We start from the raw sequence: 12,566 nt of genomic DNA, 5'->3' as shown, positions 1-12,566 counted from the left end.
TTTCAGAATAGACTGTGGTGTTGCAGCTCCATTGTATGGAATTGCTGTAGCAGCTGTTCTCTAACTACTGATTGCTGTTTGCTCCATCAGTCATGTGCTTGCATGGCCTTTGCTTTAAACCTTGATTGTATCATTGTTGTGGCATGACCCTCGCACAGCTGCTGAGTGGTGTTGCATGAATACGGGTTACTGCTGGGTAAATCCTCATACAGTTTAGACAGTGACGAGAAAGAGAGATGGTGTTGTAATGCTCAGATAATGTGCATTATTGAGACCTAGTCTTCCATGTCACAGTCCTCTACTCCACTCCTCCCGCCGTTTTGTGTGCCATGTGTCTTTGACCATTGTGGTATGGCGTGGGTACAACTAATAGGATTATGGGTGATTCGTCATATACTTGATTCGGGGTTAAAGGGCTTAACAGCGTGTCTGGCTTATGCATTGTGTCCTGTGTAGGGGTGTTTGGTGTTATTTAAACAAGTGCCGGGTTTTTGGAGGGCTGTAATATGATGTTTGTGGGAGGTGTGTGCGTTGGAGGGATGTGTACATGAGTGCGTGTGTCTTATCCCATGCCTCAACACCAGACTCGCTCCCTCGCTCACACATTTCAGGAAGGATCTCACGACCCTCCTCTTCAAGGAATGGCTCCTCCCTAACACCTAGGTTCACACACCCTCCACTCTCCATCCAACCTGAGACTGGGTGATCTGTCCCCCCTAACCCCTTGTTTCCTCCCGTGGTTGTTTGTAGATGCATTGTTGCCAAACTGGTCGTCCACTCCTCTCGCTGCTCCCTTTAATCACTGCGTCCCTCACTTTGTCCTTCTCCCTATGATTTCTAAAGTGCTCTGTTGCTTCCTGAATCTAGGTCTGGGCCCAATAAATACAATAATAATAATAATAATAATAATAATAATAATAATAAGCATGGTTAGTTTGTGTATTTATGATTTCTATGGTTTCAATCCCTGGTCTTCTGCAGGAAGGTGCGACTTGGTCTGTTCCTGGTATACTGCATTTTGTGCATGGTGTAGCGGTTAATGTGACCTTATTTGGATGTCTTGTGTACTGGATGTTTGGACTGCAATTGCGTTGGCATGTCTGTCTCTTCTGTACTATACCTTGTGTAAGGAAGTGCGTTCCACCAGCTGGAAGGGCGCAGGGTCAATCTTGCAGCTACCAAAGTCCACTTGTTCATCCAACTGCTTTTCTTCCCATTCCACAATCTAAAAGTAGAAGTAAGAGTGGTTAGGCTGACAGAAACCCACCAAAGTAAACAGAAAATCAACATAGCCAACTTGGAGGACGGCAGCAAATGCAGAATATCAAAATAGCATGGATGTCTGAAAGGAAACAAGAACACAAGGACCCAAAAGGTTCAACCAATCCAGACTCCAAAAAAGCAATTACTGCAAGAAACATCAGGCAGAAGCGCACGACGGATACAACAACAACAGAAACGTGAGGAAACCAAAACCAAACAGCAACAATGCAGCAGAGGAAGCAAACAAAAACACAGCAGGATACCGGCCACCTTATGATAAGGCCCAAACACTCCAAATTGCATACCATTGAAACAAATCCCACTGACATGTTTGTGAAATATAGTGTCAAATAAGAAAGACGTTATTCAATTTACCCTGAACACCATTAAAAAAGGGCGTTCATCTTTTACCGCCACACCAGACATACTCACATATTGAGTATATTCTAAAAGACGCAGCTCAGGAATATGCAATTTCAGTATTAGCACAGTGGGATGGTCAGATCATGACCCCACGTACACCGCAAGATAAGAGATGGATTTGCAAAGTAACTCGCCAATCCTAGAGCAGTCTCGATTTCTCCTCTGCCTTCCCTGGCCCTCTGAACTTCTCTGACCTCCCACTTCATTACCAGAACTCAGGACATCCTGTCTCTCTCCTCTACACCACACCCTTCTCCCTCATCCACTCACAGGCCTCTCGTGGCCCACCTCCCCCTGCCCGCCTACTCTCCTCTTTCTCTTCCATATCGCCTGATGAGGTTTCTAGACAAGTCCGCTCTATGAAAGTCTCATCCAAACAGGTGCTCCTCTGCTCCTCCAGAACCATCAATGACAACATTGCTTCCCTTGCTCGGCTAATTCTGCAATCATTCCTTTGCCACTGGATCCTTCCTGTCACTTAAGCACCCCCTTGTGCGCCCTCCCCTCAAAAAGACTTCTGCAGACCCTTCCTGTCCGGCTAACTACTGCACTATATCCATTACCCCTTTCCTGGGTAAACTCTTGGAGAAACTGGCCATCTCCCAGTTTATCCACCACACTGAATCTGTTGGTTGTCTCCACGACCGCTAGTCTGGCTTCAGAGCTGCCAGAGGCATGGAAACTGCACTCCTGAACACACGTGAAGACTTGCTCTCAAATCTCGATTTCAACACTGCTTCCATTCTCATCCTTCTTGAACTTTCCTCTGCCTTTGATACTGTCAATCATGCCACTCTCATAAATCAGCTCCATGATACCTTTGGCATCACAGACCTGGCTCTGAACTGGCTGACCTCCTTCCTCTCTGAACGACCTTCCCAGGTACAACTTGGACCTTTTCTCTCCTTCATCTCACTCTCCACCTGTGGTGCCCCTCAGAGCTCTATTCCTGCATGTTGGCTTTTCAAAATCTACCTTGCCCCCCTAACCCACTTGATCTCGGTCTTCTCTCCTAACTTCCAGTGTTACACAGACAACACGCAACTCTTCTTCAAAATTCCCTCCTCTTCCTCTCCCATTTCTGACTGTCTATCTGCTATTCAGGCATAGTACTCTGCTAACGATCTCTGTCTTAATGCCAGTAAAACTGAGATCCTTCTCATTGGGACTCCCGCCCCCTCCATCCCTCCTATACTCTGGCCATCCTCCATGGGCCTCATCCCATCTCCCTCCTGTGAGGCAAACAACCTTGGTCTCATCTTCGACTCCTCTCTCTACTTCTCTCCTCACATCACAGCCCATGCTCAGAGGCATTCTCCCTTTCCTCACCTTCCCCAGAAACTCAATGTCTCCAGAGCTCTGGTCCTCTCCAGTCTGGACTACTCGAACAGCCTCTTCCCCAACCTACCTTCCCTTTGCCCCCTTGAACTAATCCAGAATAGGACTGCGGGCCTTATCCTGGGCCTCAAGCCCAGGGACCGCATCTCTCCAGCCCTAAAATCTCTCCACTGGCTCCCAGTTGCTGCGAGGATCAAGTTCAAACTCCACTGCATCATCCACAAGGCTTTCTGGGGCCTGGGACCCCGCTACATCCAACTCTCTCTCCCTAAATACCTCCCTGCTATAGCCCTTCGGTTTTCTAGCTCCAACTCTCTGCAGAGCAGACACTTCACCATGCAGAGAGTGGGGAGTAGATCTCTCTCCTCTGCAGGGGCCTCACTCTAGAATTTGTCTATTTGTCCCTCTCAGACTTGAGCCGGATGTCCTTAAGTTCCGGAAGCTTCTCAAGAAACTCCTTTTCTCTTCCTCCTTCCCTCTTCCCTTCCCCTGCTAATGCTCCCCCTCTGCCTCTTGACTGGCTGCCTGGTCCCTACAGATTCTTACAGGGCACCAGGCCCCCCCCTACCAGCCTACCCCTGCACTTGGTCTCATCTGACCCCCGCTCCCCAACCCCAACCAGCACTTATCTTTCTGGGATCCCTTCCCCTGCACTATTCTGGTTAGGCTTGCACCCCCTGAGGCTTTCCAGCCTAGTTTCCTCGCACTTAGCACGTGGACCTTCTGCCCATGCACTCCCTGGGCTCTGTCCACATGGCCTCCCCTGGCATTCGCTTAACCCTCTGGCACTTCCCTCCCCCCGCAGCTCCACTTCTGTTTCCTGCACTGGCACAATCCGGATGTCCCATGGCATAGTAAGACAGTTTCTGTTTTGTCTGCCCTGCTCCCCCCCACTGTCTTGTCGCGCCTTGAAACACATTGTAACACATTGTGTATGGGTGCACTATAAATACCCAATAAATAAATAAATGATACGCTACATATAGATGCAGTATTTAAGGAAGCACTTTGCATTGAAATCAACGACTTCTCCCAGAGGAATGATATAGGAGAGGTTGCCCTCAATATAGTCTCTGCGGTAGCCAAAGTAACCTTCCGAGGCATGCTAACCACAGAGGGAACAGCGACAAAGCTGCGAGAAGTAGATTTGAAAAAGCAAAATTAAGCTGAAAGAAGCCACCTTATTGGAGGGTGTAGAATCACAAGAAGATTTGTTAGCAGAGGTTAAAGAACTAAGGAAGGAACTCAATGATGTTTGGAAGTGAAGGGCTGTAGTTCAGCTCCGTTATTTGAAACGGAAATGTTATGACAAGGAGGACAAGGTCCACACTCTAGGTCAGATAGAACAGTGTATAAAATAAAAAAAGTGACAGGAACAACGTATTGACTAATCCAGTAGATATTTCCAGACAATGTACCCAATTTTACACGACTCTTTACACTACATAATAAGCACGCAATGACGGCAGAACAGCAGCATTCTTCGATGAACACGTGCCTCGGGCACTGACAGAGGAGGAAATCACACCACTTAATGCCCCCATAGAAGCTAGCGAAGTGCTCGGAGCCCTATCTAGGATCAAGGCGGGGTCTGTCCCAGGGCAAGATGGCTTCACGTCAGCTTTTTATAAGGAATACAGCGGAGCGCTTGCTCCCTTCCGGACAAAGCTTTATCCTGGATATGCGCAAAGCACCAGACACGTTTACGGAAGCTAGAATTATAGTCCTCCCAAAAGACGGTAGAAATATCGCCCAATATCCTTGCTAAATGTGGATACTAAGATGTATCCAAGCGTGCTAGCGGAGAGGCTGTTCAGTACTGCCTAAACTTGTGCATAACGATCAGGTGGGATATATAAAAGGATGGCAAGGGGCAGATAACCGTCAGAAAACTCTGGACCTTATAGCTAGCATAAATGGGAATGATGTCGACCCCACCCGGATTTCGATCCATGCACAGAAAGCGTTTGATAGGGTTGAATGGGTTTAAAAGTGAATGGTTATGCAAAAAGCAGGCCTGGGTCGAAAATGGAGTGCAGGTGCCCAAGCGCTTTATAGAAATACAAAGGCAAGAGTTGTGGTGAATGGGGTGGCATCTTCACAATTTGCCTTAAGTTGTGGCACTTAGCAGGGATGCCCACTTTCGCAGCTGCTCTTTGCCTTGACCTTGGAACCTTTAGCTCGAGCCATTTGTGCGAGGGAAGATATACAGGGCTTGGAAAGATTAGGAATGTCCTGTCTGCATATGATATTTTAGCATATGTAACACATCCGGAAACTTCAGTTCCAGCTCTGGTAGCGGCACTAATGGTATGTTGTCCGGTTTTTGGATTAATTTAAACAAAACAATGTCCCTCTCTTCGACGGAAGGTCCCTCTCAGTCCCTGCGATTCCTGACTGATTACAGGATTCAGATGCGATCGACTGCATTAAATACTTGGGAGTCAATATAATGAGATCAATTGGTGACCTCAAAGCAAACTACCCGGCACAGTGGGAAAAAATAACTTGAGATTTGCAAAAATGGTCTGAAATTACGCTTTGGTGGGCAGCAAGATTTGTGACAATAAAACTGAACATACTGCCAAAGCTACTGTTCTTCTTTCAATCCTTGCCAGTTGCACTGCCAGACAACTTTCACAGCAAAATAAAGAGAATGCGGTTAGCATTTCTGTGGGCAAGGAAAAGGCATGGAGTTACATACAATACCATGATCTTGCCGAAAGACGAGGGTGGCATGGGTTACCCAGATATCTATGGATATTTCAGGGATTTACAATTTGGGATTTTGCTAGACCGCCTTAGGGACAATGCTGAGAAGCAGTGGGTGCATCTAGGAAATGGTCTATTCCCCCCGGTCACGTTAGGGGAATGTTTATGGGCAACGCCGCTGGGCCGCCCCAGTTACCAGTGGTAACTGTTACCACATGGCGGCAGGCGCAAGAGAGGGGTCAGCGGCCCTCCCCACAGGGCCAGCTCCACTTGCACACAACAGATAAGGAGACAGCAGTCTCTGGTGCTTCAAAGCGCAGGAGGGGTGAGGTAATAAATATACCTCACCCTTCCAAGAGTATATATGGGTGCAGTGCACCCAGAGGTTGCAAGAATAGGCAGGCAGGGCAAAGAACAAAGAGATGCCCTGCCCCTCATGGGGGCATAGGTAATCAGCTACATGGCTGGCCAGGTGGGCTGGCTAAAGCCCCCACAGAGGACTACAGAGACCCAGGGGCCTCCCTGGGTCCTATATAATGAGCTGCTTGCAGCTCGAAAGATCACTGTTTGTGGACCCTGCACGGGGACCCAAACAATTACAGAAGTTCGCTGTGTACTCCGCATCTTCACATTATTTTTCTTTTCCATAAACCCGCCCACCCTAGAAAAAGGGAGAGAATAACAACAGAAAGAAACTCAGAATACCTTATGGTGGCCACACCAAGTCGTGTTACAAAGAAGGCGGCACGGACCAGAGGGGGTAACCTCAAGACCCGGTGCCCAAAAGTACTATATTACTATGTTATGAGATTATTGTTTATGTTCCATAACCATATCTGTAAACAATAAAAACCTACAACCTTTTATTGCCAACACTTGACCAAATGTTGTGGTGTAATATTTAACGGGAAGGGCATGGGCCGTAAGTCATAATGCACTCACTGCAACACAACCAATGTAAGTTTGTCTGCATATGTGTCTAGCAGTTATGGGTTCCCTATAGCCACCTGCCATGCCGAATACAAACACAACCAGTTCTTTGGGTACTCTGTTCCCTGTGGCGGAAATCTAAAGAAATAGGAGGCGTCACTATGTGGCCGTCATGCCTATGCTGCATCTGGGCGCCCCCCCCCCCCACCAGAGACTTGATGAGAAACCCTAATCACTTCCAAGCATATTACGAGGCAGGATTAGTAAGAGCTGGGCAAATGTGGAAAGATGGTGTCCTCCTAAGTAAAGTGGAGATAGAACAGGCCTTGCACATAGACACAATTCTCACATTGACCTGTATACAGCTCAAAGGCGTTTTGCAAGATCTACAATGGGGTGCGTTTTTAAAACATCCATTAACGCCCTTTGATACGATGGTCAATTCCCAACATGGCTCCAAAGGGCTTATCTCTAAATGATATACCACCCTCTTGGAAAGGGGCCACCTACACACACCTAGCACACAGGTGCTTTGGGAGGCAGTCCGGGGGCTGCAGGAAGACTCACAAGTATGAAAATCAATATATAGAGCAATGTGGTCCTCCACAATAGCTGTTCAGTATAAAATGCACAACTGCAGATTATTGGTTGTATGGCATTTAACTCCCAAGAGGTTTCCTAAAATGTATGCTGGAGTAAATTCCTACTGTTAGATGGGATACGCAGAGAACAGACAGCCCTGCTGTTTTTTAGGGGCTGGAAACTAGGAATGAGAAACATGTATTGCTGTTGTATAGGCCGAGGAACTTGTTATTAGCAGCACATGTTAGTCTTACAATCTTTTGGAAGAGGAGCTTCCTCCCAACTAAAACTGAATGGTTCAGAAAGTCGTACGCGAAATATGAGATGGAAAGCCGCACAGCGACTCTGTTAGAATCCCATTCACACGTCGATATGAAATGGCTCCCCTTTTTGGAGCACTCCAGGTCGCAGGGGCCGACTACTGGTGAAACAGGGAAATGAGAAGCCAGTTGGAAAGAGGTGATTGGATATAGACGAGAGCGGAGAGGTGATTGGATATAGGCGATAGTGGAAAGAGGGGATTGGATATAGGCGAGAGTGGAAAGAGGGGATTGGATATAGGCGAGAGTGGAAAGAGGTGATTGGATATAGGCGAGAGTGGAAAGAGGGGATTGGATATAGGCGAGAGGTGGGATTAGAGGGCAGATAAGGCACAAACGAGCACTGATGTACTTTATTCTTGCAGTAGGATTAAGTTGTTACTCTTGTTGTTTTACAGCAAATATGACTGCACTGAGGGGGTGGGGAAAGGTGGGAGAGTGTAAGGGTTCAGAGAGGAGCCCTTGGGAGCCGTTATGTCGACACCCTGAACAAAAAGTTTGGCCTGTTATTGTCAGAGAACTGAAACTCGACTTTGTTATTGTTGGTGAATGAGATTGGTTCAGTACACACTTTAATTCAATAAAATACAATTTTCAATGAAAATAAAAACCTTGCAGTGTCTGTGGCAGTCCAATTGTATGACATTTATTCATCTCAGGATTATTTTTCGATGAGTTTTTTTGCCAACTTTTTTTTTCAGCGAAAAATGTAGGGGCAGTGGGTAAAGGAATATAAGGTGTGTGTGGGGTTGGGAATAGATTTTAAACGATACCCCAAACATTTTTGTTCTGTGAGTTTTTTCAGAAAAAACATGTTGGCAAAAAATCATCTAAAACAAATCTGGCGATGAAAGGACATCGACCCGCCCAACTTTGTAGGAGCCAAGGTACCATTGGCATTCCATTCACTCTGCCTGTTAGGACACCCCCTGCCCCCCCCCCTCCCATTTGCTCCCTGGCAAGACCATGCATCTGTGGCAGGAGCGTTGATTAACTCTAAATTGGATTATGGGAACGTCGCCCTTATAGGCAGCCCTGACAGACAAATCAATTGGCTCTAGGGGGCCCAGAATGCTTCACTCCGACTGACATTTAAATCACCCAAAACTCCATCAAGTTCACCACTCTGCAGGTCTCTTCACTGGCTTCCTGTGGAGCATGGGATTGACGTTACACATCCTCTGTATGGTCTTTAAGGGCACAATCTTGCGCCAGGATATTTGTAAAGTGAAGTGGTTCGGCATGAGCCGAGGCGTCTCTTATGATCCTCCATTAAACACCTTTAGTGATCCCATCATCTGGAAATGTATACAGGGGCGATGGAATGTACTGCCCCTGAACATTCCAAGTACTTCTTCTCTTGCACTTGTCCGGGAAGGCTTCATTTTCCTTTTGAGTGAGCTCTGGGTATGGCCATTAGTGACTCTGGTGTGGGTGAGTTCTTCTTTAGTATCACCTGCACTAGGGTGCAGTTAAGTCTGTGGCACGCGCCTTAGAAATTCATCAAATGAAATAAACCCATCACCAAGACAACTTCAAACAACATGCCTGTCTCTCCCTTTCCTGGCCTTCTAACCTTGGCCACAGCACAGGGCATCACACAACCAGGACCAGGCTAACAGAAAAGGTAGGCCCCGTCACCACAAAATGTGAGTCACGTGTGCAAATAGCAATTTGTGATTTTTTGTGAAAAACTGTAACGCTCACCTGGTTCCCTCGGAGGCGCGGGTCTTGACTGGGCGGTGAAACCGTCTTCAACGTTAGGCGTAGGATTCGTTTGGCTCCCTGATTTGGCCCCTTTCTCACCGAAAGTTTGACCTGAAGGGTGAGGTGTCTGCAAGTGGAAAATCAAGGTATTAGTGGCTGGAAGGTTGGGAGAAGTTCCAAGCCCCTCTCTCCCTCTCTCCCCGTGGTACTTGGTCGATTGTTGTGCTCACCTTAAATAGGTGAATGCTGGGCTCTCCATCCTGCGTCTTGTGCAGGGGCGCTGGGTCCAGTTACTTCACTGGATATGAGTTCAGCCTCTTGATTGCAGAGGGTAAGTTGAGAGCGATGCCGCCGTGTGCTGCACGAGCGTGACTTGTAAGTATTAAAGTTCCCTTTAGATTGCTCTCTTCAAATGTCTTATCTCCTTAATGTCTATGTCTTTTCCTTTTCAGATGCTGTCGGTGCCGAAGAAGATGCTCCCCCAGGTTCGTGGCAGAGAGCGTAACAAGAAGATGGTGAATACGAAGGCACGTAAGTAGAAAGGCTGCTCTAGGGCTGTAGAATGCACCTTAATGTCTCTTTTGTCTTTACAGGTGCCGGAATGCAGCGTGAGCAGAGTTGGAACGAGCGTAACACAGGTAAGCAGTTTTGTAACTAAGCGTTACTAACCAATGTTCTTTGTCTTTGCAGGCCCGATGCCGGACGAGAAATGCAGAAAAAACACCTTGAATGCTGCCGATGGATCGGGTAAGTTGAAGCGCTAACTTTGCCTTTGCCTAACCTGTGCCTTTTGTTTTGCAGGAGCTGCTGAAGACTGAAGATTGGTTCCCAGCAGGTAATTTTCGTATCCACAGGATCCGGAACTGAAGATTCGCTGGAGCTGACACGGTGAGCGTCCTGCTGCAGATGCAGAATAACGCGAAGCACGTTGCACCAATCGGGTGTGGTTTAAATAGTCCATAGGAGTGCTTAGGTGTCTTCTTCCACAGCCTCGCCCAGGCAAAAGAGTTCCTGCTTCCAGAAGGGGTCCAGCATCAATGATCCAGGGAGTGGTGCCTGCCCCACCCAGAAGGAAAAGTAGTCCCTGCCAGAAGAGAGTGAAACATCATCTTGCTGGTAAGTAAGCAGCATGGTCTGCTGCAGGTAGGTCCACCCAAGCACTTTCACACTTGTTATGAGCCCGGCGCTTCCTGTGCCGGGACGGGTCCATGCTATGAGCCTGGCACCACCGGTGCCAGGACAAGGTCCAAAAGGTCCCTATTGGGACTTGCTGGTGCCGATAGCATATGTTATGAGCCTGCTTCCAAGGATGTTGGGTAGGTCCTGACTCTTTGGAAGCAGTGGTCATGACAGCACCCCCCCTCAAGGCCCCTCCCAAATTCGTCTTCTCCGAGGGTTTCGGTTTATCAGGAAAAGTTCGATGAAACTTCTTAACCAGACGGGGTGCATGAACATGTTCCGACGGTTCCCAAGATCGTTCCTGGGGGCCATAACCTTTCCAGTCAATCAGATAGTACAATTTTGATTTGGAAATCTTGGAGTCTAAGATGTCTTGTATTTCGAATTCCAGTTCTCCGTCCACAAGAATAGGGTCTGGAGATTTCGTCAAACGGGTTCCAGGTTGCATGGGTTTCAGTAGTGAAACGTGGAAAACTGGATGTATTTTCATATGGGCAGGTAGGCCCAATTTAACTGCCACTGGATTAATTATGGCAGTGATTGGGTAAGGTCCCAGGTATCGTGGATTGAAAGTACGCGGTCCTTTTAGAGGTAAATGTTTGGTGGATAGCCAGACTTGATCTCCCACAAGATATTGAGGAGCCTCCTTTCGATGTATGTCTGCACACTTCTTGTATTGTTCCTTGGCCCGCTTAAGGTGAGACGTGGCCTCTTTAAAGGCTTGAGTGATTGTAGAATGCAGATGATCTACAGCGGGTGTCCCAAGAGTCTGAGGTGGATCAAGATTTGAGGTGCGAGGGTGGATTCCATATAAAAGAAAAAAAGGAGTTTTTCCGGTTCCGGCATGGACTGAATTATTATAAGCGTACTCCGCAATCCAGAGAAGGCCTTTCCAAGTGCCCTCCGACTGTTGTATCATGCAGCGCAGATACTGTTCCAGGGTTTGGTTGGTCCTCTCGGTCTGCCCGTCGGTCTGGGGATGATGGCTGGTTGAAAGCCTTACGTCAATTTGGGCTAGGTGACAACAACTCCGCCAGAAGTGGGAAATAAATTGACTTCCTCTATCTGAGATTAAAACTGAAGGAAAGCCGTGCAACCGAACAATGTTTTCGAGGAACTCTCGGGCCAGAATTGAAGCTATAGGTAACCCTTTCAATGGGATAAAATGAGCCATCTTCGAGAATAGGTCCACAATCACTAAGATTGTATTAAATCCGGAGCATGGTGGTAAATCCGTGATGAAGTCCATGGAGAGAGTATGCCACGGGTGTGGAGGAATGTCTATTGGATGTAAGAGGCCTGCTGGTTTCTCCTTCTGGCTTTTGCTTTGAGCGCACACACCACAGGAATTTATGAAATCCTTAATGTCCTTTCTCCAAGACGGCCACCAGAAATGTCTTTTTATCTTTTCCGACGTTTTGGCAATGCCGGGATGTCCTTCCATTAGGGAGTCATGGTAACAAGAGATCACCTGTCTTTGTAAATCGGTACATGGTAGATATAATTTTCCTCAAAAGTATAGTAAGTTCTTATCCATTGTGAAATCTTTTCCCTTGAGTTGCCAGTCTTGCACTTCTGCTGGAGTCAGAAGTTCTTTAACTTTAGCTTCAATGTCTTCAATGGATTGTGCATTTATCAAACCCAGGATTCTCTGTTCCGGAATTATGGGTACGGGTTCAGGATTGGTCGTGAGTTCATCTACTCCAATTCGGGAGAGAGCATCTGCTTTACCATTCTTGTTGCCTGGTCGGTAAGTTATCACAAAGTCGAATTCGGCAAAAAATAATGCCCAGCGAAGTTGTCTAGAGGATTGAGCTTTGGCTGATTTAAGGTACTGTAAATTACGATGATCCGTGATGACGGTGACTGTGTGTCGGGCTCCCAGGAGATAATGCCGCCAGGCTTTAAAGGCGGACTTAATAGCCAAAAGTTCCTTATCTGTAATGGTATAGTTGATTTCGGGAGCTGAAAATTTGCGGGACCAAAATGCCACTGGGTGTAACTGGTTTGTTTCTGGGTCTCTTTGCGAAAGCACTGCTCCCATTGCGAGACTGGAAGCATCAGTCTCCACGATATAGGGAAGTTCCGGGCGAGGATGTTTTAAAACTGGAG

General features: G+C 47.3%; 1 protein-coding gene across 3 annotated transcripts in view; it reads right to left on the bottom strand.

Moving 5' to 3' along the window:
* CLCN2 (chloride voltage-gated channel 2) overlaps window positions 1-12,566 on the bottom strand; it is a 1,173,779-nt gene that overhangs the window by 40,932 nt on the left and 1,120,281 nt on the right. For all 3 annotated transcript variants that reach the window (XM_069618787.1, XM_069618789.1, XM_069618788.1), the window contains one exon: window positions 1,121-1,225. In XM_069618787.1, coding sequence (XP_069474888.1) covers window positions 1,121-1,225 — 105 coding nt within the window. The remainder of the gene's footprint in view (window positions 1-1,120; window positions 1,226-12,566) is intronic.

Source organism: Ambystoma mexicanum, chromosome 10, assembly GCF_040938575.1.
Source record: "Ambystoma mexicanum isolate Mex_15411 chromosome 10, UKY_AmexF1_1, whole genome shotgun sequence".
Lineage (NCBI taxonomy): Eukaryota > Metazoa > Chordata > Amphibia > Caudata > Ambystomatidae > Ambystoma > Ambystoma mexicanum.
The sequence above is the reverse complement of the archived record's forward strand: the minus strand, read 5'-3'. Positions and strand labels throughout refer to the sequence as shown.